We start from the raw sequence: 24491 nt of genomic DNA on the forward strand, positions 1-24491 counted from the left end.
TAAAGGGAGAAATAGCCAATAAAAATATTAACTATTCATTAATATGCAGATTCAGGATAAATTCATAGCTGTCAAAATATTCTCAATTTTGACTGACACATAGTTCTGATGGATGATACATTATTGTCATATTAAAAATTCATTGGCCAATAAAGAGCATAATTGTAGCCTCTTCATTTTGGAGTATTTCTCATTTTTCTGTCAGTCACGTTTGCTATTTTTATGTGTCATACGAAGACATTTAAAAATTATGTTGGGTTTAATATAGTGTTAAAAAATTTTCATAGAACTTGCAGAGAAATCTTTAGAGATGATTGTAGAGTAATGCTGTAGGTCACTATGAAAATCAGTTACTTTCCATACCAGCTTTCCTGCTCTATCAGCAGGGGGAATAATTTAGTTCTACCTGAATCATCCTGATTACCTTTAATGGCTATTTAAGGCTGCTCTGCCTAATCTTCGCCACTAGATCTGCTGCTGCTTTGATTCAAAAGAGAATTAGAAAAGTTAGCTAAGGTTATGGTCATTTAAGGTTTAGAAAGAAGGTCTACATCAAACACTAAATTTGGACATGCAGCCAACATTGGTCTCTGAAGGATCCAGCCAGGCTTTTCCCTTTGAATTTGTACTTGATTACCTTTGAAGTCTTTCCTCCCGATCTCTGCTTCAGGTGCCTTTTTTTTTTTTTTAAAGCTGAAGCATCGTCTTAATTTACTCTGAGAAAGTAAGTTAGGCATTTAGAGGCTTTGGCTCATGAAAAACATTTCTACCAGTCATGCTTGGAGAATATTATTTAGTCACATCGAGATTTCCACTTCTATAATTTCTTTCACTGCTTTTAGGCTCATAGTGGGTCAACAGCAATCCGTTGATCTAATGACAAGGAAACGGAATCTTGGAAAAGTTTCCCCAACTAAGTTCTCTGGCTGATCTCTTTAGAAACTTGATAGAATCACACTGCTGTTCTTTGAATATCTAAAAAGCCGCCCTGTGGGATGATGGGAGCCAAGCCCAAGCAAACACACAGGGAGCACATGATGGGCTTGGTTCCTGGGCCTTTCCTGACTGACTTTCCACTGGGCTCTGGTGTGTTTCTTTTTTGTTTGTTTGGTTCATCTTTTTTTGTTTGGTTTTGGGCGGGAAGGTAATCAGGTTTATATTTATTTATTTATTATTTTTAATTAATGGATTGAACCCAGGACCTCGTGGGTGCTAAGCATGTGCTCTGCCACTGAGCTATACCCTGCCCCTCTGATGTGTTTTGAATATGGAAGTCTCATCTTGGTTCTTTATCATGGTGGTTGATTCTTAAAAAGACCAAACGTAATTTGTCTCCTCTCTACTTTCCTTCTTAAGGAGTATTGCCTAAGTCCTCCATCAGCCTTCAAAACATCATAGAAGGAACCAAAAATTTCCACAAAGACTTTTTAATCGGAGAAGGGGAGATTTTTGAGGTATACAGAGTGGAAATCCAAAACCAAACATATGCCATTAAATTATTTAAACAGGTATGGAAAGAATTACTATCACAGGATATCGATTCCATTTAGTTCCTCAAATTTCATATTAAAATGTGTTATTTTTCATCAGCATTGAAAGGAGGTGTACTTGAAAGTAAAATTTCATAAATAGAAATAAGATATATGACCTCAGGTGACTGGAGGAATGACTGAGAAGTGAAACCTGCCTTGCAGGAATGTAGAAGTTGAAGCCTTCCAAGCCCCAGATGTATGGCCTGAGAAAGGCTTTTTCTGAAAAGCCTCACAGGACCATTGCTTACGATGGTCAGATTGTGCTGGTCGGCTCTAGTGTTCCTGGCTTTTTAGGATGGGCAGTGCCCTCTCCAGGCAGCTTCACAGGCTAAGCCACAGACTGATATTCAGTGCTACTTTATGTAGTGCCTTCAATCACTGTCCAGAGTGGGAAAAACAAGGCTTCCAGTAGGAGCAGCAAGGCAACAATCAGAGTAGGGGGTTAGAATACAGCTGAGTAGCTGCAGCCAGGAAAGCAGTATTCACATTCTTCATTGGTGGTCAACGGCCAGCAAACATTTACCGAGCTCCTTCTCTGGGCTGGGCACGGGGCAGAGATGGACAAAGCATAGTTGCATCCTCCAGGAACTCACAGTCTTGTGGGGAAAACAGGTAGAGAAAAGGTTAAACTGCAGCATGATAAATACTGTAGCAGAGATTTGCCCAAAAGGTCGTGGGAGCACATAAAAGATAGCCAGAGTGGGGCTGGTACCTCCAGCACCCAGAAGAGTGCCTGGCACAGAGTAACCACTCAGTAAGCATTTCTGCAGTAAACAAATGGAAAAGTGGATGAACAGAATTGTCCTCTCAGCTGAATTTTGAAGGATAAGTAGAACTTTGGCAGGCAGCAAGGGAAGTATTTTTTGGATAGAGGGGATAGCAGGTACCAAGGCCTAGAGGCGCATGCATGAAAGCATACATCTTACTCATGAATAACAGGTAGTTTGATGGAGGAAGGTTTAGTGTGGGAGGGTGGGAATGTAGTGGCAGAAGATGATACTGGCAAGATAGGTGAAGTCCATGGATGGTTTATTAATAGAAGAATGAAAGACTAATGTTTTGAAATGTAACTCTGAATACAGGTTGGATGATGCACTGGAAATTGGCAGGGTCATTGAAGGGAAGATGGCAAGGACTAGACTGGAGGTAGAAAGATCTGGTAGACGGATATTTCAGATGTGTAAACTAAGAAATGAGTAGGGCTGGCACCAGTGTTCTCCACTCTAACATTAGAATCACCCAGGAAGTTTTTTAAAAAATGAGCCCCATAGCATCTGGCTAGGTCAGAGGAGCGGTGGTGGTGACGGGCATCGCCAGGTGGTTCAGAAGCATGGCCAGTGTTGATAACCACCGTAAGCTAGGGCAGAGGCGGTAGGGATGGCACGGAGAAAGTACTGTGTCTAAGAGGTGAGGTGAAATGGAGCAAATCCAGTGATCTGGTAGACGGGTCTAGGGAAATAGGGGAGAAGGAGGGATCTCAGTTGGTTCTGATTTTGCAGCTTAGATTACAGGGCCTTTTAAAATTATTATTTCCCCACTTTGCATTTACCCCACTGATTCTATGCAGACGTCTCAAGATTCCTGAGAAGATGAATGTCTGATAAGAAAACGAAACAACCTATGGGTACAGCCATTCAGCACAAAGAACGTGTTGACTCTAGAGGTGGCCTGACTGAAGCCTGCTGCTCGGGGCCAGCATGTCCCTGGCGCCATTTGGGTATTCTCTTATGGTTGAGCCCCAGGGCCACCACCTCAAAGACTCCATCTGTCTACTTTTCTTTCTGCAGCTGCCACCAACTCACACTCCCTCTTGGGAGTTGTCCTTCTAAGAGTCTGGCTTCAGAATGAGATGCCTTTTCCTCTAGTTCTCGTTCCCTTCTTTTCCCAAAGACAGTGATCATTTCCTCAGTTGCTTCCGACCCCTCCAGGATGGTTTTGGTGGTCCTCCTCTGTGCAGCCACAGCAAAACAGCACCATCTCATAGTACTGATTTCTTCATCTACCTCTCCCTGTGGACTGGATGGTTTTCTTTAAAGAGCTCTTATTTATCTTTGTATCCCAATGCCTTATTACAGAGCCTGGCCCAGAGAAGTTGCTCAGTAAATGTTTGTTGGGTGAATTGAATGAAGTACACATGCTCTTTTCATGAATTTAGTTGCTATTTACTATTAGTAAAAAGACAGGAAGTAGCAAAGTTATCTAAGACTTAGAGATTATACAAAGTCCTACACACACACACACACACACACACACCAGGAAAAATGAGATGATTTAATGAATCCTTAGCCACAGAGCATTTTTTACAAGAAATGTGGTTCTGTAACATGGGACCCTCATAGAGGGACTGAGGCTGGGAAATGTACTAGAAGTGTTACATTAGTACAGCCAGACCACCTGGACGCCTTCCAGCGCAGGTTCTGATTCAGCACATTTGGTTTGGGACCTGAAATTCAGCTTTTCCCACCCGCTCCCCAAGAAAGCTGAGGTTCCTTGTGCACACAACACACTTTTGAGCAGCAGGAGCGCTAGGAGAGCATGAACACAAAAACTAACCCCTTCACTTTTTCAGATTAAGAAAACTACCACCCCAGGGAGGGTAAGTAAGAAAAAGCCACAAATAGTGAGTGTTAGAGGTGGGCCTGAGACCCAATCTACTTGGCTCCCAGGACACTTTTTTTAAAATATAAACTCTCATGGTATGGTCCTTGAAAAAGATTTGTTAGCCTAGTTTATTGTTTCTGACATCTTGAGTTAACTTGGAAAATGGCTCCCAGAATTCCTGTTGGATTTTTCTCCCTTTATTCCTGAGGACAGAGGGCTCTAGAAACTCTGCCCTGTCTAACAATTTGCAAATGACAGAACCTTCTAACCAATGGGACCTAAGAGCACTCTTAATTTAACTCTTTCATGGTAGAAGTTAGAAATTTGAGATTCAGAGACGTGCAGCGACATAAGGTGTGTGAAGCCATCGAGAACAGTGTCTGATATAGTGGAGGTACTCAGAACAATATCATTGAATTCACTTAATTTATTCATGCGTCAGGCACTGGGCTAGCTTCTGAAGCTGCCTTGAAGTAAGGAGTTATATTTTTCACTTTCTTAGTGAGCCCATCTTTTTCACAATTAATACAAAGGTAAACTTGAGCCGACATCCAAATAACCCAGGTCATAAATGTGAAATTATTGAAATCACTTCTAATCAGAATACAACCATCCCAACCTGGATTCTTTGAGATCAAGTGAGGAATTTCTAACTGTCATGGGATTTTCTTTGATACATAAAACATCGTTGAATTCATGTAAATGTGTACAAAATATGGTGAGAGGGTTTGAATATAAAATATGGCAACATGATACATTTCATGAAAAACTTCTGATTCAAGAGCAGTGGTTCCAAGTCTGCTTTGCGGTTAGTGGATTTTTGAAAGTCTGATGCAAGCTAAGGGTCCTCCCCCAGAAAAATGTTCATATGCATTTATACCAAAAAGTCTATGTAATTTCAGGGAGACTAGAAACCCTAGGTTAAGAATCTCAGAAGTAGAGAGATCCTTTCCTTACTTTTTTTCTTGTTTTTCTCTGATATTTAGGAGAAAAAAATGCAATGTAAGAAACAATGGAAGAGGTTTTTGTCTGAGCTTGAAGTTTTACTTCTGTGAGTATTTTTCCTCGGATTTCTCCCCTTGGCCTGCTTTTCATCTGCTCATCTTTGACTCTACAGCACAGAGCTTGGCGTAGTTGGCATTTAATGAATGTGGGTTTGGATGTTAGAACATGGGTAAATTTTTGACATCTGCTTTAGTATATTCCTTAGAGTACATTTTAAAATAGACCATTTACATAATTCACTTGAACGTATTTTAAGAAGAAACCATCACAAAGAAGTGGGTTAAATCATGTGTGACTAACATGACTGAATGTAAAATAATTCTTAGAACATTAGACTTGTGTATGTTTTACCGTTTCCCCCCTTTCTTAGAGACATTCCAGTCAAGAAACCATTTCATCAGTATAACCCTCTTCTGGACAAGAGTTTTAGACAAAGAAATCGGGTGCTTTTGATGTGCATGTTATTTTCTGGAAATTCATTCATGAGCCTGAAAGTCCTTGGAGACAAACTTAAATGCCTCCTTTTTCATATATATTCATATCTGCAGCTGTGCACAGCGAAGCCTGCCCTGTAGAGTTCAGTCATCACCCTTTACAAATAGAAAATGTTCTTTTCAGATGTTTTCTAAATCAATATGTGAGTTGAGGGGAGGGAGGTATTATACTAAATCCTTCTCCTTTTATACCCAGGACCAGAAATCAAAATGTTAGAGGCTAAGTATAAATACAATTTATCATTTAGTCAACAAGAAACTAAAACCAACATTGTAATATGAAGGTTGTTATATTCAAGCTTTATTTCTTTGCTTATGCATAAGGATTAAGTTCAAATGCTTCAAAATTCCAAAAGTGCAAAAGGGTAAACCAAGAAAAGATTTCCTTCCATTGTTCTCATCCAGCCATGCAGCTGATTTTCCCAAAGGCAGCAGAGTTTTCAGTTTCTTGTGTATCTTTTCAGAGATATGTTCTGTGTAGCCATCTATGTATTTTGTTTTCTTACTTTCCTCTTCTTGCACAAGAGGTAGCATAAATGCATTGTTCACTTTGCCTATGTTAGTATTGCGTTGTGTGCCATGCTGTAATTTAATCAACCATTTTCCTATTGATGCATTTTTAGATTTTTTCCTAATCTTTTATTTTTAAAAAATAATGCTATAACAAGAAAACCTTGTAGATATGTTATTTCATACCTATTGGAGTATATCTAATAAAACTTCATTTTTATTTTATAAATAAAACTGTGGAGTCAAATGGTTACATAATGGTATGTTATATATTACCAAATTGTCCTCCAGTAGAAGTTATACCAATTTATGCTTACACTAGTCATATATTAGAGTGCCTTATTCCCCGTATTCCTGCCAACATAGCATTTATTCTTTTAATTTTTTCTGATCTAAGTGGAAATGGTTTAAATTTCTTTTTCTATGGTGAATGAATCTTCTCATATTAAGAGATGTATTTCCTTTTCTATGAAATATCTTAATATTTCTTTGTCCATTTTTTAAATTACGCTGTTGGATTTTTTTCTTAGTGGTTAGTAAGAGCATTTTATATATTAGAGAAAATTAGCCCTATTTTTGTTATGAGATCAAATCAATAATTTTTTTTTTTTACCAGATTTTTGTTTGTCTTTGCTTATTTTAGTTTTTGCCACGTGGAAATGGTTTTCATATAGTTGGATTTAATCTATGTTTTCTTTTATGAGTTCTAGGTTTTATATTATGATTTAAAAGGCCTCCACCACTGAGAAATTATAATTCTGCCCTTTTTTCAAGTACTTTTATGGTTTCGCTTTTACATTTGTATATCTGATCCATTTGGACTTACTCTGCTGCGGCATTTGTGTGTTGCTTTGGAGAGAATGAACAACTCTGTGACGTTGAATGTTCCTGGTGTGCCATCATTATCATTTATGTTGCTAATATTTCTTTAGTCTTTTAGTTTTACTACAGAATTGACTTATATTAATTCTTTATTCCTTACAACAATCTTTTGAGATGAATCCTGCTATTATCCCCATTTTGCAGATGAGGAAACTGAGACAGAGCCTGCTGTTTTTTCGTAAGATCCAACTTTTTTCCTAAATCATCCTCAGCCTCTCTCTTCTCAGACATTTGCTAGTAAATAAGTCAGAGACAGCCTTCTCATCTTAGAACGTAGTTTACAGTAGGGTTAGGAGAGAAGTACACAGCAAACAGGCAGTTGCAGTAAGTTAAACAATAAGACAGAAGTACAGAGTGCTGAGGGAGGAGGAAATGGTAATTGGAGGGGGTAGGCGGCAGAGTAGGCGTCTTGGAAAAAGTAACATCTAAGCTGAGACCTGAGTATGAGTTTTTCTTGGTTTAATATTAAGGGAACAACTTAAGGAATTGTGTAGTGTTTATGTACACACACACACACACACATATTCTCTTTCTTGATGAAGGAGGAACAGAGGTAAGTTTTGCGACTGAAGAAACGAATAATAGGACTTTCTATTTAGCACCTTTTTTTGAAAAATATATTTATTTCAATATCCTCAAGCATGCTTAAGACATAGGAGGTGTTCAATAAATGATTGTTGAATTGAACTGAGTTCACAGTATGTGAGTTTCATGTGCTTTATATTTCCTAGTTGTTGCCTGGGTTCTGTTGGTTTTCACAGTAAGGACACATGCACCTAAGAAATAAGAGGGTTTTTTTTAAAAGGAGCCTGAAAAATGTATATGATACTGACATGTAATTCTGTGATTTAAAAATCAGTGATATGTTTTTCAACATCAAACTTTACTAGTCACTTGGAGTTTGGGTAACAATACAAGCTTTGTGAAGACATTGAATGTCTCTTAGCTGTGTGGCTGGGGCCTACTACAGTACCTGACATAGTAACAGTCAGTAAATGGATGAATGAAAACAGTCTTCTGTTCTCTTCTATTTTGGTGTTTTAGTTACACATGTATAGCTAAAGCAATGAAATAGATAATTTTAGTTGCATTATCGTTATTTATTTAATAAATAAGTCATACTGGGTTTCATGTTGATAAAAATTAGTTAATATCAAATATTGGTTTCTATTTATTATAAAGTTCCCAATACACCAAATCTTAAGAACTGTTTACTTTCTTTAATTTTCTGTCTTATATGTGGATATTGGCTAACATTTGTTAGAACACTTTAGACCAGTGTAGAAGGCAAATCTGTGTCATGTGTCCAGTGAAAGTCCTTCTCCCTTGGCCACATTTATATTCTGTTTTAAACCCATTCCCCAGCCCACCTTCCCACCCACAAAACAGAGTGTTGTTCATTTCCCATTGGAAATGAAATTCATTGGAATAAACAATTTGATGGATTTAAAAATCTTTTGTTTTAAGGTTTCATCATCCAAACATACTGGAGTTGATGGCATATTTTACAGAGGGTGAGAAGTTTTGCCTGGTTTATCCGTATATGAGAAATGGATCACTCTTTGACAGATTGCAGTGTGTAGTAAGTCATATCCGTTACTCTGCCTGATACTCTGACCCTCTAAAGCCCTGGGGAGGTGATGCTGCTGAAACCTTCCAAGAGAACCAAGAGGCCAACATGTGTTCACATGAAGGGACAGCCAAGAGTGGGTTCACAAGGAAATAGAGGACTTCTCCATGAATTAATTTCTTGCTTTTAGAAGGCTGCATAAGTACTAAGCTATTGTGTGTTGTGCAACATGGTGGCCACGAGAGTTGCTGGGTCCTCACTCCTCACTGATAACATGTCTCATGTGAGTTCACATCAGCTACCCTTATTTCTCAGATAATTGTTACTTGCATAACCTTACACAAAGTAACCATTCAATACAAAGGATAGACATAAAAGTGATACAGACTCCTTAAAGAGAAGAAGGGTGAATAAGTGCCCTGGTTTCTTTTGTGATTTTTCTTGAAAGCAAAATTTAAAAATCGATTCCTCATTGGTTAAATTTCAGTTAAGATGAGAATAAAAACATTATTCTCAATCCCCCACACTGTTGTGCCGCAAATAATTTAAAAATCTTATTTAGTGAACTCTGAAGCATAGTTATCTTACTGGCCATATTTCAATTAAGCGAACATTAAAAATGCTTAGATATTTTCGTTGCCTATAAAGGGACATAGAACCAGCATCGGCAGTACAGGAAAACCTGTCTGGAATTAAAAATAGATTATGGTCAACTCAAATGTTGATTCACCCACCTCTCCCCACCTCATCAGAATTTATTCTGACAACATCTACGTGATGAATACAAACATGGATTGTTTTTCTCAGAAAATACAACCAAACCAACTACTCTTGTCTTTTTAGGGTAACACAGCCCCACTCTCTTGGCACGTTCGAATCAGTGTATTAATTGGAACATCCAGAGCCGTGCAGTACTTGCACAGCGCCGAGCCGTGCTCCGTCATCTGTGGCAGTATATCGAGGTAAATCATCCCAGGGCTTTAGGTTACACCTGGAAGCCCCTTTGTCATCACAGGAGGGTCGGACCTCACCCCATTTTCTGTCTAGTTCCCCTGGCATGTTTCTGCGTTTGTTAAGAACTCTCATCAAAGTATTTAAAATCTTAACCTTTTTATTAAGGAAAACATGTCTACCAAATTTTTAAAGCTACATTTATGTTGCCAATGGGAGAGTTTATGTTATCTTTGGGGATTATTAATGAACAATGTAGGATAGACAATTTTGTGTGTTTTACTAATTTTATCTCATAGCACACTGTGAAATGAACCTGTATTCATCTCATGTTTTAAAAAAAAAAGAAAGCTGAGGTCTAAGGAAGGACTGAGTGGCTTATACGGGGATTCCTCACAAGAGGACAGTAGTAACGGGCGATTTAAATCCTTTGTCCTTGAGTCTCCGGTGCCTTTCGAGTCCAGCGAGCCTGCTGCCTCGTAGCTTTATGTGTTCACCTGTGACAGGCCGGACAGCAATTACTGTGCATTTTTGAGATGTGAGAAAATGAGAAGCAACGTCTTCCATCTCTCTTCTTCTTTAGCAGACATAAAGAATCCCCCAGGCGGAGAGTAGGTACCCTGTAGCAAAACCCCCCCGTGAATATTTCCCGTGTGCCCTGCGTCATGAACCTGTCCAAAAGTGCGTAAATAGACCTTTGCTGAATAGCAGGGAAGACTGCATTTAAAAGGCTCTCCCTCTTCTGAACCATCACCCAGTATTTTGAAAAAAGCTTTTAGTGTGCTTTCAAGTTGAGCAGGAGAGGGACTGATTGCTTTATTTTTCTGGTGAAATGAACTCCATATAAAAAGACTTCTAGGTTTTACTTTTTCCTGGGGGGATGGGGGTGCAGGTGTGGGGGGAGGTGGAGAGGGGAACCACCCGTGGATATCTGCTCCTGTTGCAATGTGGTTAATTCATCAACTGCTAGTGGCCTTATAGAATCAGCATAAAATTGGTGTACCCTCATAGGACCTGGGACAAGATGGGCAGTCAGAGCCTCAGGGAGCAGTGGAATCACCCACTGGGGTTGGTTCCAAAGGGCTGAGGTGCCACCCTCAACCTAAAACAAACCCCCTTCCTCCTAGCTCGCAGCTAGCTCAGCACAGCATGGTAGTGCCAAATGTGTGTTCTGAGTAAATAAATCAGTAAGTGTCTGGAATTTTGCTGTGCCTATTCTTCCTTTGATTTAGACATAAAGTGAGCATGAACTTATTTTTAATCCCAAGAAGTAATCCATTAGTCTTTAAAAATTTCCTTTTGTGTGACTGATTTATCAAGTCCTTTCCTGAAAGTAGAGCTCCAGGCAGAGGTTTGCCTGCAGGGGATTTTTCTGAGAGTGCCCTCAGGAGTAACAGTAGGGAGGGAGGGAGGAGGAAGGCAGAACTGGGCAGCTGGGGAAGCTGAGCTGGGCTGTTGCGGCAGAACCGCGGGGACTGCTGCAGCTGGGGTGGCCCGTCAAAGCTGGTCCCTCGGGAGGCAGGGCGCTTGGGGTTTTGCTCCCCTGTATCCAGCCAGCCCTGAGTGGGGCTGTAACGGATGAGGCAGCTCCCTTCTGCCATGGGCAGTTCCCAGGCTGGGGCTTAGCTGTGAGCCAACAGCTGCCACCCCTCCCCGGCTGGAGGATGAATGCGTGCCCCCCTGGATCCTGAAGGGGCCGCAGCACTGCCCCACCACCGCCACCAAGATTAGGAAGATGGCTCTCTGCAAAATGTGACCACATGATTTTTCTGTTTCATATACTTTCCTCCCTGCCCTTTTGCTGTCCTTTCCTTTTAGTTCAGTGTCCACAGTTGTTTAAATCAGAGAGATCTCGTTTAAGAAGCAAACTTTCCACTTAAAGTGTGATCCTGAGCAAATTGCTTTATCTCTTTAAGCCTTAGTTTTTTCCTTCTGCAAAATGCTAATAAAAGAATAGTAACTTCTGTCTCTTGGGGTTAAATGAGAGATCATATATGGTGCTTGGCAGAAAGTGTTCACTCATTCGATGGCCAGTCCCATTCTAATGGTCAAGAAGTGGTAGGAAGCAGAGGCAGAGGCTAAGAGAGGTGATGGCCAATCAGCCTTTTTACTTAGCCACTTGGGCTGCTGTAGCAGAAATACTACAATTTGAGTAGCTTACAAACCACACACATTTATTTCTCACATTTCTGAAGTCTGGGAATTCTGAGGTCGTGGCAGTACCCAGTTCTGTGTCCGGTGAGAGTCACTGTCTGGTTCATAGACGGTCGTCTTTTCTCTGTGTCCTCCCGTGGTGGAAGGGATGAGGGATCTCTCTGCAGTCTTTTTTATAAGGCTCTACTCTCATTCATCACAGGGAGCCCTTATGGCCTAATCACCTCCCAGGGGACCTACTTCCCAATCCCATCACTTTGGGGGTTAAGATTTCAACATACAGGTTTTGGGAGAACACAAATATTAGTCCATAGTACTTATCTCTGTCTTCAATTCATTATGTTTGAAAAGTGGACCCACAAACTAAGCTCTATTTTAATAAAAATCGCTTCTATGTTAACATGTTTACAGAACATTCTGAAAACCACATTCATCTTAGTTCACAAATATTTGTGGAACGTCTGTTGTGTGCAGAGCGTTGTTTTAGACCACAGTTGGGGAAGACACTGACGATCATAGCCTTGACCTTGAAGCTTCAAGCTGGTGATTAGACAGATAAGGAAAGCATGGAAAATACATAGTGCAGCTCTGAATACACACAGTGTGTGAGTGGTCTGAGAAACCTACTTCTAATTAGATAGTCCTAGCCGAGTCTTGCAGGAGATGGGTCACAGCCATAGATTGGTTCAAAGAAAGGAAGAGAATATTCCCGGTGGAGGCTGTATGTTCAAAGGGGCCGAGGAAAGAACTGCCAGGTGTATAATGAAAGCAGGACAAGTTGGTTGGTTGGAGAGGAAAGGATGAGGTTGGAGAATAAGGAACAATAAGACTGGAGAAAGTAAGGAGAATGGTGGGGAGGGGGTTGGATGGAGCCCTGATTGCTTACTAGGCTGAGGACCTGAGTTTGAGAAGCTAGGCTCTTGCAAGGAACTCCGAGGCTTCTCTCTGGGTACAGATGGGAGCAGGAAGATTCTGGAGTCTCCTCGGTGGTCTCACAGTTTAAAAGGAGGCCATTTCTTCCAGGCCGTTATCCCAGGTACTTGTCTGGATGTGCCGATTGATAAAATCATTTAAATAACACTGCTAGACAGAATGGCCAAGAGGTAATATCAATACAGAGTCCCGAGAGAGTGGATCAGAGGAAGGGAGAATTTCATGGAAGAGGCAGGGCTGGAGCTGGAAATCCAGCCAGCAGTGTATTTTTTTTTCAGTGGGTGAAAAGGCTGCTGCTGATTGTTGCCTTTCTGGGTTTTCCAGAGGGTTCGAGGACTCAAACAGAACCATCCACAGATGACACCCACCCAGGCCTGTATCAGGGCGTGGAGTTCTAGGACTATGGACAAGGATTCGAGAACTATGGTTTCAGAAGTGTTCATCCGTGTGTCCCTGTCTGTTCCAAAGCAAATCAGCCCCCTCTGCAGCCACTGAATTTTTGGCCTTTCTGCTGGGCCTGCCAGGAAAAGATGTTAGTTAGTGCCGACTATAGCAGTAGACTTCCCCCTTTGCTTTGCATACCTGCTCTCCAGAAACTGGAATGAGACCAACTCATTTCACTCAGGGCACTGAACAGCTGTCAGATATTTATGATGCTCAGTTCCCAGCAGTCTTGGCCAAACGTGAATTGGCTGACCTAGATTACCCTCCTGCATCTCTTTTAAATGAATCCTTTACTTTGCTCTAAACTTGGGCCTCCCTGATTCTTGGTCCCTTTGTGTGCAGCCTAGTGCTTTCAGGAAGGTCGGAAATCCCTACTCTTCTGCCTTTGTCATATTAATTTTATCATTCTTTGCAGGGAAAGGAAACTTGTAGGAGAGAGGTCATTTTATCATGCAGCCCTGATAATTGGCTGAAAAAAAGGATCTCAAACTGTGTTAAATGGTGACCTTTTCTATGGCTAGGTCAGGGCTCTGTTTTTGTTGAAGTGAGAAATGGAAAATAGTATTACCTTTATTTTCATTTCTGCATTTCGGCCTCAGACTGATGACTCACAGAAGGGTTTATCATGCGTCATTTGACATTTTTAAACGTTTTTTTATTGTATGAAGCAACATGGAACAATGTACATCAAGTGATAGTAAATGAAAAAAGCCAAACTGTAAGCACACAACGATAATTTTGTAGAGCTACAAATTCCTGAATTTAAAAAAAAAAGATTAAAAGTGAAATATGCCAAAATATAAATAAGTCTTTAGTTAGGTGGAGAGACTGTGGATTTTCACATAATAGCTTATTTTTTTTTTTACTTTATGTTTTTAAAATTCTTACTTAAGGATTATGTCTACTCTTAACAATAAAAGTAAAATTTATTAGAAGAAAATAACTTGGCATCAGACCTTTCTACCTCAAACCAGGGAATCAGAAGTTCCAAGAAGGGGTCTCTGGGTACTGAATGGTATCCCAAATTTTCATTTCAGTCATTCTCTGTAATTAATTCTGTCTACAGAGAAGCTTGATAATCTTACACCTCTGTGGTTTTTGGAATAATTTGTGAAGATTGTACAGTCATTCTTCAGCAGCCTGGTGCCCAAAGTATGAGCAGCACCTTTTGTCTCAGTGACAGGCAGTGCTGTTACTGGGGGTGACATGCAGAGAGCACAGGAAGTCTGGGGTCCAGCCCAGGTCCTGCCTCACGCTCTCAGGCCAAGTTTCTCACTTGTACATTCAGAGCCAACTGGGGTAACCTCAAGCTGGGACCTCTCCTTGCTTTCAAATGCTTTGCCATTACAACTGCCTGTTTTTGTACTGTGCTCTATACTCGCCGACCTGGGAGTCGTGCAGGAGAATGACGTGGCCCCACATTTTCTTAAACCTTGGCCACGCTTTACCCTGATTAGCTTTGGGGTGAGGATGAGCCCAGATATGTTTCGGGAGGCACCTCCAGACACCTGCTCACCCTTGAGCAGGTTAGCAAAGTCCTGACAGGCCTGTTTTCCAGAAACATCCCTCCCCAGTCTCTTCCCTGTCCTTCCCCTTTTCCAGCAAGCACCCTGTGATCTCGTTGCTGCCCCCACCCCGCCCCCGTCTCTTGTGTGTGGCCTTTGGGGTCTCTCAGATCTCAGTACAAGTCCCCGCTTTACTACCTTCCAGCAGTGTGAGCTTGGGTAAATTACTTAAACCCCCTGAGGCTGAGTTTCCTTGTCTGGAACTGAAACCACTGCTCTTCTTCCCAGGGTCGTGAGGGTGAAATGAGGTCATCTCTGTAAAGCACAGCCCAGGGTCTGGCAATGAGTGTGGTTCCTCCCACCTCATGGAGACTCAAGTATCTCATCCAGCCTGTGCGTGGACCCTTGCACAGCACGTCATTAGAGCTCTACTTGGGTGCCCCCCGCCCCGTGTTAAGCTAAAATGCATCTTCGGGTGACTCACCCATTAGCCACCACTTTGCCACCAGAATAATCTATGTACAGCTAAAGAGAAGAAGAGAGACAACTCATTTCATTTCTGCTTTGTAATTGGCAGTTTCTTAATCTTTTATGAGTAGCTGAATAAAAAGATGTTTCTTTCAGTTAACTGTAGTAAATTGAAAGAGCACTGAACAGGGAAATAGGAGGGCTAGGCTTTAGCGCGAGCTGTTTTGCATAGAACAAGTCACTTCAACCAGCTGGGGCTCATTTACCTCATATGAAAAAAAGCGATTCTACTCTAGCAGCGATGACAAATCACTTTCGTCTCACATTCCATCTTTGATTGTTTGGTAACTGCTTTCCATTTGCTGTGTGGAAAGGGAATCTGGGGAGGGTACGTTCTAAGCTCAATTAGTGATGTCTGTCAAGAATGGGAGGGTGTGTTGGCAACATTTGGGCCACATATTTGCCATATGTTGGGTGCTCCAAGGCTGCCTACAGGTTTCAGATCCTCTGAATTTACCAACTGATTATATCATCAGATGTTTACTTAGTATCTTCTGTGGATTCAGCATTATGCTTGTGTAAACAATGTAAGCTGGTCTTTGAGGAAGTGCCAAATGGTATAGTGCAGGGCGTACAGTAGGCACTTGGAAAGGAGTTCAGCGCAGTGGAGTGAAAGCTTCATGGAGGAAGTGAATCAAGCTGCATAGAGGAGTTGGGTGAAAATAAGTGGGAGGAGAGTGTTCTGCAGGTAAGGGAACAACGTAAAGAAAGCCCCAGACAGCAGTAAGCAGTCTGGTAAAGGTTGACACAATCAAGGTTGCTGGTAGGCTGCAGACGTACTGGGGAGCTTAGTGGAAGCCAGGGGGTGTCAGGCTTGATGTAACAACCAACTGAATAACTTACCAGTTTCTCCCAACAACCCTGAGTTTATGCATCATTGGTCTTATTATCGTTGTGACAGAGGGGAAGACTGAGACTTACAGAGGTTAGCTACCTGCCTCAGTCACAGGTCTGTAGGTGGAGGAGAGCAGGTGGGGTCCATGCTCGTGTGAGTCCAACAGACATGCTCTTATTAGGAAATTAAGCGTTCCTGACCAGGACTCCTGGGAGCATGTTGCCTTCATTAGCAGAGACAGGGAAATGGGGCAGGAGAGGAGGACATAATTAGTATGTGCAAATTTGGAAACACTGACATCGGACTCCTAGTGAAATGGCAGCAGGTGCCCGACTTTGAGGGGGAGGTTAGGCCTGAGGGTCTGCCTTCAGAAGCCTCACCTTGTTCAAGCAGAGAGAGCAAAAAGTCTTCTCAGGAAGACACTGTCAAGGATGCAGCTGCAGAACACCCAGGGAGGGAGCCGAGCCCACAGTTCAAAGATATTGTCGAGAAATCTGCTGGTTTAGTTAGGCCAAAAATGTCTTAGTAATCTGAACTCTTCAAAGAGAATATCATAAAAACAAAATTCATTTCCAGATGGTGGAATTTGAGGAGGAAAAAATTTAAGGGAAAGACTCTTGAAGAGTTGAAGTCTCTGTTCTTGGCAAAGGACCCTTACATTTTTATTGGGGAAACGAGGATGTTTTTGAATTACAGGATCACATAAAAGCATCTGAAAGCAGTAATTTGTTATTTGCATCGTATCCCTTAGAGAGCTTAATTGTTTTCACATTTATGAATAATTTCAAGTTGAAATGCATTTTTATCCTCGACATTTTTCATCCCAGACATTCTTGTTCTTGTTAATATTGCCAAAGCGAGGAGATAATCTTGGTGAACACTTCTAACGTTTCCTATAAGATCGTGTCCTCTCATCAGTACGGCCGTCTCCTGCCAAATGAAACAGTCTTTCATACACAAGAGGTGGTCTAAGAAAGAAAGGAAGGAAGAAGCCATTTGCTTAAAAATGAATTTTTTTAAGAGTGGAAATTGATCAGAGACTTGTGGTCATAGTAAGGCAATGGAGAATTTCCTTTGTGGGGAAGAGTGGGAGACCCACAGATTGTCTCCTTCCCGTGACCCTGTCACCCTTGCGCCCGGCCCCAGGCTCCTCCTGCCTTTGCCCCCAGACCTGACGTGTGTGGCGAGGCCACCGGGCTCCAGCTCAGCGTTTAGCTGGGACGAACGGCCTGCAAGGAATGCAGGTGTTTGTCTGACTGATGGTTTGATTAACCAGTCTCCTCCCTCTCCTTCTCCACCCACAAATACTACTTTTGTCTTTCAGAAACATTTTAGATATAAGCAATTCTTTTTCCTCAGATTTTCCTATTTTCCCATCAGTGCCTGCTTTCTTTTAAAATATCCAGATATGTTCATTTTTCCCCTAAGGGATACCAAAACAAATAGTACATAAATTAAAATTTCCCCTATTAATTTTACTTACCACTGCTGTCTCTAAACCCCAATATTCATTTATTTATATACACGGATAAATGCATGTATGCCAATATACAATATGTATATTTTTTTCTCCATGTCTTAAAACATCTGGGAATATTAGTTCGGTCAGGTTCTTCCAGAACTTCTCTGGAACTATTTTGAAACTCAATTGATGCCTTGAACCCAAGAGTCCTCAGATTTCCAGGGTTATCTTGCAACCCCCTGTACCTTTGTTACATCCAATTGGGTGTCCTTGGACTTCTTGAGACACCCAACAAAGTCCTGTGGGACTTTAAGTTGCGGTGGTGGGTGTAGGATGGATGATGGCCAGCTGCATCCTGCAGAGGACATTTCCAGGCCCTCTCTGTGCATCAGGCACTCTGATTATGTTTTCTCATTAACCCTTATAACAACCCTGTGAGGTAAGAGTCATCAAATGTTTTTATCTACAAGGAAACTGGGGCTTAGGGAAGCTGTGCTAGTTTGGTTAGCGATAAAATTTCACAATTATTGGAGAAACACTCCTTATTGACTGGGACTTCACGCAGCCTAGGACTCATAAGGCATCAGTAAAGCCAAAAACATGCTATAATACGATCTCTGAGTGCTGCCTAGGTCCAGTGGGAAAGGGAGAGAGAGCTGCACGATCCAAGGGGGAATAAAGGGTTTCAGCATCACTGCATGCTGAATTGTGGAGGGTGTGTATGCCTTTCTCCAGTAATCTGCAGGTTCCTGGAGAAATCACGTCTTGCCTCATCTGGTGAGGGGTTAGTATTGCGACAGCATTAACACAGACAGCAAGCTGTCCTGTTGCTTCAGGCTGTCATGGAGAGCACAGTGGGTGCTCTTTATCTCTGGGGCCAATTGAGTGAAGTCTGGACTTTTCCTAAGAGTTGCCAGGCATTCGGGGGCTAGGCTACTGAGTACCAATAACTCTCCCTAAAATTTAAAAAAAAAAACCGTATATATATGTATATATGTATGTGTGTATGTGTGTGTACATCTTTAAAAACCAATCATGCTCTTACATGTCAAACATGATATTTGCACTTAAAGTCAGATCCTGCATTATAGTCTGGGTGTATCATCTTGCTTTAAATCCAAGGCCCTTTGGCTTCAACTGTAATGAAATTAAGAGACAAATGTGAACAAAGAAACCAATTCTCATATCCTTTGGGGGGTGTTTAGGTTCCCAAAAAGAATTGTCCTAGAGACCCCTAGCAATAGAGAGAGGAAGTAACACCCCCATAATCAGAGTATAGAGTCACCATTTTGTGTAGGATTTTCCCCATTACCTTAGTGTACCACTGCTAGTCCTTCTGCTGGAAGAGTTATCGAGAGAGGTGATGGTCTCTGCTGCAGTAAGCAGCCTTGTGGGGAAGAAGAAAAGACACTGGTTGTAGAAACACTGAACTGAAGGTGTAGGCCATTGGATGTTTCTCTTCTGTCTCTTTGGCTGCTGCCCTCTTGTTGCATTATATTGTTACATGATGTTAGTTATTTGATGCTGCCTTAATTTTGTTAGTCTGTTTTTATGCTCCCCCTCCAGAATAAATATATTCAGTTGACCTGCATGGTAGCTGAAGGCACTTTGTGTTTGAACGTTGTATTTAAAGTTGAGGCAGAGGCAAGAATTCGGGTAGAATTCATTGTTGAAGGGCCTTTTGCAATCCCCACTTTCCTAAAACAGAACATCCTTCTTCCTCAGCTACCATTAACCTTTATTTAGGACACAGTAAATCTCTGGTCTCAAAATTTATGTTATACACTAAAGCCTGCTAGTAAACAACTTGTCTTTTCACCAAATATCATTAGTCAAAGTGTAAATCAGTGCCCTGGAACAATTTCGCATTCTTATTGATGGCCTCTCACTGACCCGAAGTCGTCTGTGGGTTTTATTGTGTAACGTGCTGTGGTTACTCAGCTCCCCTCTGCCCAGCTCTTACAGAAACATGAGTCACCAGTGGCTGAAAACTTCACACCAGTTTTTATCAAGGTCAAATACATGGATTACATTATGAGTGTTGCTGTTTTTTTCTGTACTCAGAAAAGACCCATTCTTCAGGGGTTCTATGTATTTCAAAAATTCAGCTTTTTTGCATTCTCTTTTAAGTTGTGGCTTTATGCCCTCTTTAAAGCTGGGGTTGAGGAAGAAGAGGACGGGATGTTTGACATTGAAAATATGACATTAAGATCTTTGCTATCCTCCTCTTATGCCAAAATAAAGTGGCAGAGGGCAGTGGTAGGGCAGTGGGGTGGAAGAGAGCCAGGCTCTCAGGGTGGCAGAAGCTGGAGGGGCAGAAGCTTCGGTCCTGGTAACAAGAGTTAATGAACTTCTCTGCCCACCTCCTTTTCTGGCACACCTGGCAAAGTCCTGTATTAAATACCGCAGGACTCTGAGATGGTCAGGGCATCTCCAGAAGCCCCAGCCTTGATGTGAACAAGTGAGGTGTACACCTGTGGAAGAAGTCACCGTGAACTAAATGTCTGTTCTTATCTAGAGCTGCAGCGAAGGTAGATCTGGCTCTGGCGTGTTCCCCATCTTCAGAGGTTCAGGATAGCCAGTACTGTTCTCCAAGTGAGAACACAACAGAACAGGCAAGGAGTAACATAGACGGCTCCCTGTGAGACCCCAGCTGGCCTTAGAAGCTGCTAGGTTTAAAGTATCCGGGGAGGAAAATGAGGACTGTGCTTAGTGATACAAGCCTCAAGGGGCAGGCCCTCTCTGACTTTCTCTTGGTAAATGCAAGGGTTGCACAACAGGTAAGGGCCCTCGGGCTTAGGCACGAGGTAGGCTCTTTGGATTTTGCAATTCTCCTGCCGCTTGTAGAGCGGGGAGAATGAAATCAAGTATAGAGCACATCTTTCTCTATCCTTAAGGGCCCTGGGGTGTCCTGTCATTTTTGTCTGTTATCAACTCAGTCTTGGACAAAGTCTGGACTAGAATTCTCAAGGCCTTAGTGTCAGGTCCTCTAAGTAGAAGTAGGACTCAGAATAGTCTGAGTCATAATAACACCTGTAGTTCAGACTTCAGAACTAGGATCTGCTGCGGGCTTGCTAGTGCGGGGACAGCAGGAACTTCTGGGACTTCCGTGAAATCGAGTACTTGTTCCAGATTAAGAATATCTTGTTCTTATCCTGCAGCTGTTACCACGTTTAATAACAACGTGTGGTGCTGCAAATATCCCACGTGGCATTTTGGGTGGGCAGACCTACTGTTAGAAGCCTCAGTTCCAGGGGGGAAAAAGCAAGCTCGGAACAGCCCTAAGTGGAAAAGTTGGTGGCTTTCTCACGGGTCCACCCACTTCTTTCATCAGCATCCATCTCCCCTCTTATGACAAGCTGCTGGTCTTCATCTCAGCTACCAGTACTGAGCACCCCCGTGTGCCAGGCTGTCTACGTGCCCCCGCATCAGTTCTGTGAGTTCTGTTTCCCTCACGTCCCGTGTGAGGAAAGACGACATTGAGGTTTGCAGGATGAAGCAGCTGACGGGCCAGGAAAAGGCAGAGCTGGGACTCACCCCGGGAGTGCACCCTGTGAAAAGCTTATCCCTTCCTGTCCCTGCTGAGACCGCCCTTGGAAGATAAAAGAAGCCGCTGCTTACTCTCAGCGAAGATGTCAAGTGATTATGGCGGCTTCTGTGTGCCAAGTAGCAAAAACCGGACTTCGAGCACTTTGCCTTTGCCTCTGGGGGTTATTTGTATTTTAAAAAAGACTCAAAGATAAAACAGCTGTAGGGCTGGAACAATGGAATAGGGTCATCAGGAAGGCAGAGGCTACCAAAAATTCCTCAGATAATTGCAGGTTAGTGGCTCTAAGCAGAGCATTCCACAACACAGCCCTGTGCACATAACAGACAATTGTTAGCTGATTAAAACTCAGTTAACGTCCTCATTACAAGTAAGAAGAATGCAAGGAAAGCGGTGTGGGTTAACTTTCATTTCTCCTGTTGACAAAGCATCAGCTTTATCCATCACCTCCTTACACGTGCCTGTAAATTGGAAATGCCTGCTGTTCCTCGGTCAGGTTTTTGTTATAGGTTGCACACAATACTTGGATTTATATTTTAGGAAAGGTGAGGAAATGTCCTGAAAAAAGTTCATGGAAAATTTAGGTATGGCTTTGTTTGGAACTGATCAGGTATGAAGGTGAGCTTGTCCTGTTGCTTTTCACGGAGGTGCCTCTATGATGTTTGTGTCTTGTTTGTCCTTGATCACAATTTCAGTGCAAACATACTTCTGGATGATCAGTTTCAACCCAAACTAACTGATTTTGCCATGGCACACTTCCGACCCCACCTGGAACATCAGAGCTCTACCATAAGCATGACCAGCAGTAGCAGTAAACATCTGTGGTACATGCCAGAAGAGTACATCAGGCAGGGCAAACTTTCCGTTAAAACCGACGTCTACAGCTTTGGAATTGTGAGTACCAACTACCAGTTAACAAAGGAGGTGGGCTGATTGCCAGGAAAGCTCTAAATTCTAAGAATGATTTTAAAGGCTTTAACTTTTAGGCCTATTAATTTCTGGTTGCTCATTGTCTTACACGTTAATTTTGTGTAATCAGTCAAGTAATAAAATATAACATCATTAATTAGAGTGAACTAAATTCATTATTGAAGTTAATAGTCAAAACTAATTATGGGTATGTATTTAAGATTTTAGTAATATTTATAATAATGTAATCATTTTGTGTGTATAATATTAATGGCATTGGGCTGACTTTCTCTATGTCCTTTGTAGGTAATAATGGAAGTTCTGACGGGTTGTAAAGTGGTGTTAGATGACCCAAAGCACGTCCAGCTGGTAAGAACTGTCTCCATTTCTGCCCCTGTCTCTTAGTCACTTATCTGTTGGATTCTGAGTTCTAAATAATGAGGTGGTTTTCCTCTCTTCCCAGAGGGATCTCCTTATAGAATTGATGGAGAAGAGAGGCCTCGATTCCTGTATCTCATTTCTAGATAAGAGAGTGCATCCCTGTCCTCAGAACTTTTCCGCCAGGCTGTTCTCCTTGGCAGGCCAGTGTGCTGCGACACGGGCAAAGATAAGACCGTCGATGGATGAAGTGCGTATACAAGTGGCTTTATTAAAAACTGACTCCATGGAACCATGGAAAATCTAAATTGGATAAATTACATATCTAAATGAAATCTTTGCCAGTGAGACAAGTCTAGCCCCCAGCGGAGAATTCTCAAATAACAGCTTTTCCAGGTCAAAAAGCCACATCGTTTGGTACTCTGGTAGAGGGGATTATTGGGTGGACCCAGAGCAGCCACAGAAAATTTAATGAAAAGATGTGAGTAACTTGGAGAGAATATTTTATTCAACATTCATTACGAGATCTGGCACATTAAAAATGCAGTATGTATTTCCCTTATTGATTTTTTAAAAAATTTACTCATTTGTCCATCAGTTTAATTATCTATTCATTTAGTTGCTTATCATAAACAAATATTTATTAGTGTACCTCCAGTCCTCCACATAATACGGTTGAAGTAAAAAATGGTAAGAGATTCATCCAAGGTCACAAAGTAGTTGGTGGCAAATGTAGGCCTAAAGTCAGGTCTCCTGATAGTTAATTCAGTGCGGTTTCTTTTCTACTTTGCTTCAAGTCACTGAATTTGCTTATTAACATAAAGACGTTTAGCTAATCCTTAATTCCTTCTCATTCCGAATTCTATGATCAAATTTATTTCATGAGAATAAGAGAATATTCCTTAATGGTAGACAGGAAAAAAAAAAAGGTAAAAGGAAAGATAATTCAAGCTTCACTCCATGTTTGTTTGCTTCTTGGTTAATTAGGTCCTAACTATTCTTGAAAGTACTCAAGCCAGCTTGTATTTTGCGGAAGATCCTCCCACGTCCCTCAAGTCCTTCAGGAGCCCTTCTCCTCTGTTCTTTGACAATGTACCGAGTATTCCGGTGGAAGATGATGAAAGCCAGAATAATCAACTGCTGCCTCATGGTAAAGATTCAAGGGAAGATGAAGAGATTCAGAAAACTCCCTTAGAATGCAGCCAGTCTGAGGTTACCTTTCTGGGCTTTGACAGGAAGACAGGGGGTAGGAGAAATGAGGACATTTGCCACGTGCCCAGTTCTCCTTGTGGAGAAAGCTGGTCTCCAAAGCATGCAGCTCCAGGCCAGGACTCGGGGGCTCCTGGGGTGACTCTGGACCCTTCTGCAGAAGCTCCAGGCCATCCCCACAAGAGCAGGCCAGTGGAGACAAGCTGTTCTCACAGACTTTCCTGGAATGAGTGTGAACAGTACAAAAAAGAATCAGTTTCACCAAGAGACAAAGAAGAAAGCGAGGATCGCTGAGGCGCCTGAGTACAGGTCTCATCTTGGGAAGACGCTGTCTTCATAAGTCATGCCAAGAGGGTGACTGATGGTGAGTTTGGGTAATGCAGATTAACAGTCTCAACAATTCCATTCCATCCCTTCCTTTCCAACTCACAGAAAAGAGTGGCTTAAAACTTTGTTTTAGTGGGATCACTGCCTCGCTATCACACATGGGGTAAATTAGAACCATCCAAAATTACATAAGATCATGGACGCTGACTTCAGACAATCAACACAGTGAAAATCTGCCAGAAAGGAACTGTTTTCCAACGTCTTCTCCATCAACATCCATGTGAGTCCTTGGAGCCTCCAGTCTGCTAAGTACGTTCAGTTCCGTTGGGTTCCATTGCTTTGGTTTAGCTTGCTTGCAGAGGTTGTGGGAAATGTCTTATCTGTAAATGTTAATAGATGCCTTTTTAAAGAGTTGCCATTTTGCTTATTTCGATTGACTTTGAGGATGTTTCTGTTCATCCCTATTAAGTCAGCCTGCCTGAACATGAGCTGGGGTCACCCTTGGCCAAGACATGCCCAAGATCTGTATTTTTGTATTTAAACTCTTAGGATAGTGTATCTCATATAATGTAGTTGTTGACTATTATTATTACAATTTTTTTTACATACTTAGATGCTATTATATCCTGAGTAGAATGTATGAAATACATTGGTTTTAAAACCAAGTAATTTTTGTTCCTAATGACTGGTCATAAAGGCCTAGGTCAACTTTTTG

At 41.8% G+C, this 24491-nt stretch overlaps 1 protein-coding gene across 1 annotated transcript in view; it reads left to right on the plus strand.

Annotated features, from left to right (window-relative positions):
* Positions 1-24187, plus strand: part of IRAK3 (interleukin 1 receptor associated kinase 3) — a 42375-nt gene extending 18188 nt beyond the window's left edge. The window contains exons 5-12 of the mRNA XM_031683117.2: positions 1357-1508; positions 5120-5184; positions 8492-8606; positions 9438-9556; positions 21649-21847; positions 22169-22231; positions 22326-22490; positions 23228-24187. Coding sequence (XP_031538977.1) covers positions 1357-1508; positions 5120-5184; positions 8492-8606; positions 9438-9556; positions 21649-21847; positions 22169-22231; positions 22326-22490; positions 23228-23743 — 1394 coding nt within the window. The 3' untranslated portion in view covers positions 23744-24187. The remainder of the gene's footprint in view (positions 1-1356; positions 1509-5119; positions 5185-8491; positions 8607-9437; positions 9557-21648; positions 21848-22168; positions 22232-22325; positions 22491-23227) is intronic.
* Positions 24188-24491: the final 304 nt, after the last annotated feature.

This window comes from Vicugna pacos, chromosome 12, assembly GCF_048564905.1.
Source record: "Vicugna pacos chromosome 12, VicPac4, whole genome shotgun sequence".
NCBI lineage: Eukaryota > Metazoa > Chordata > Mammalia > Artiodactyla > Camelidae > Vicugna > Vicugna pacos.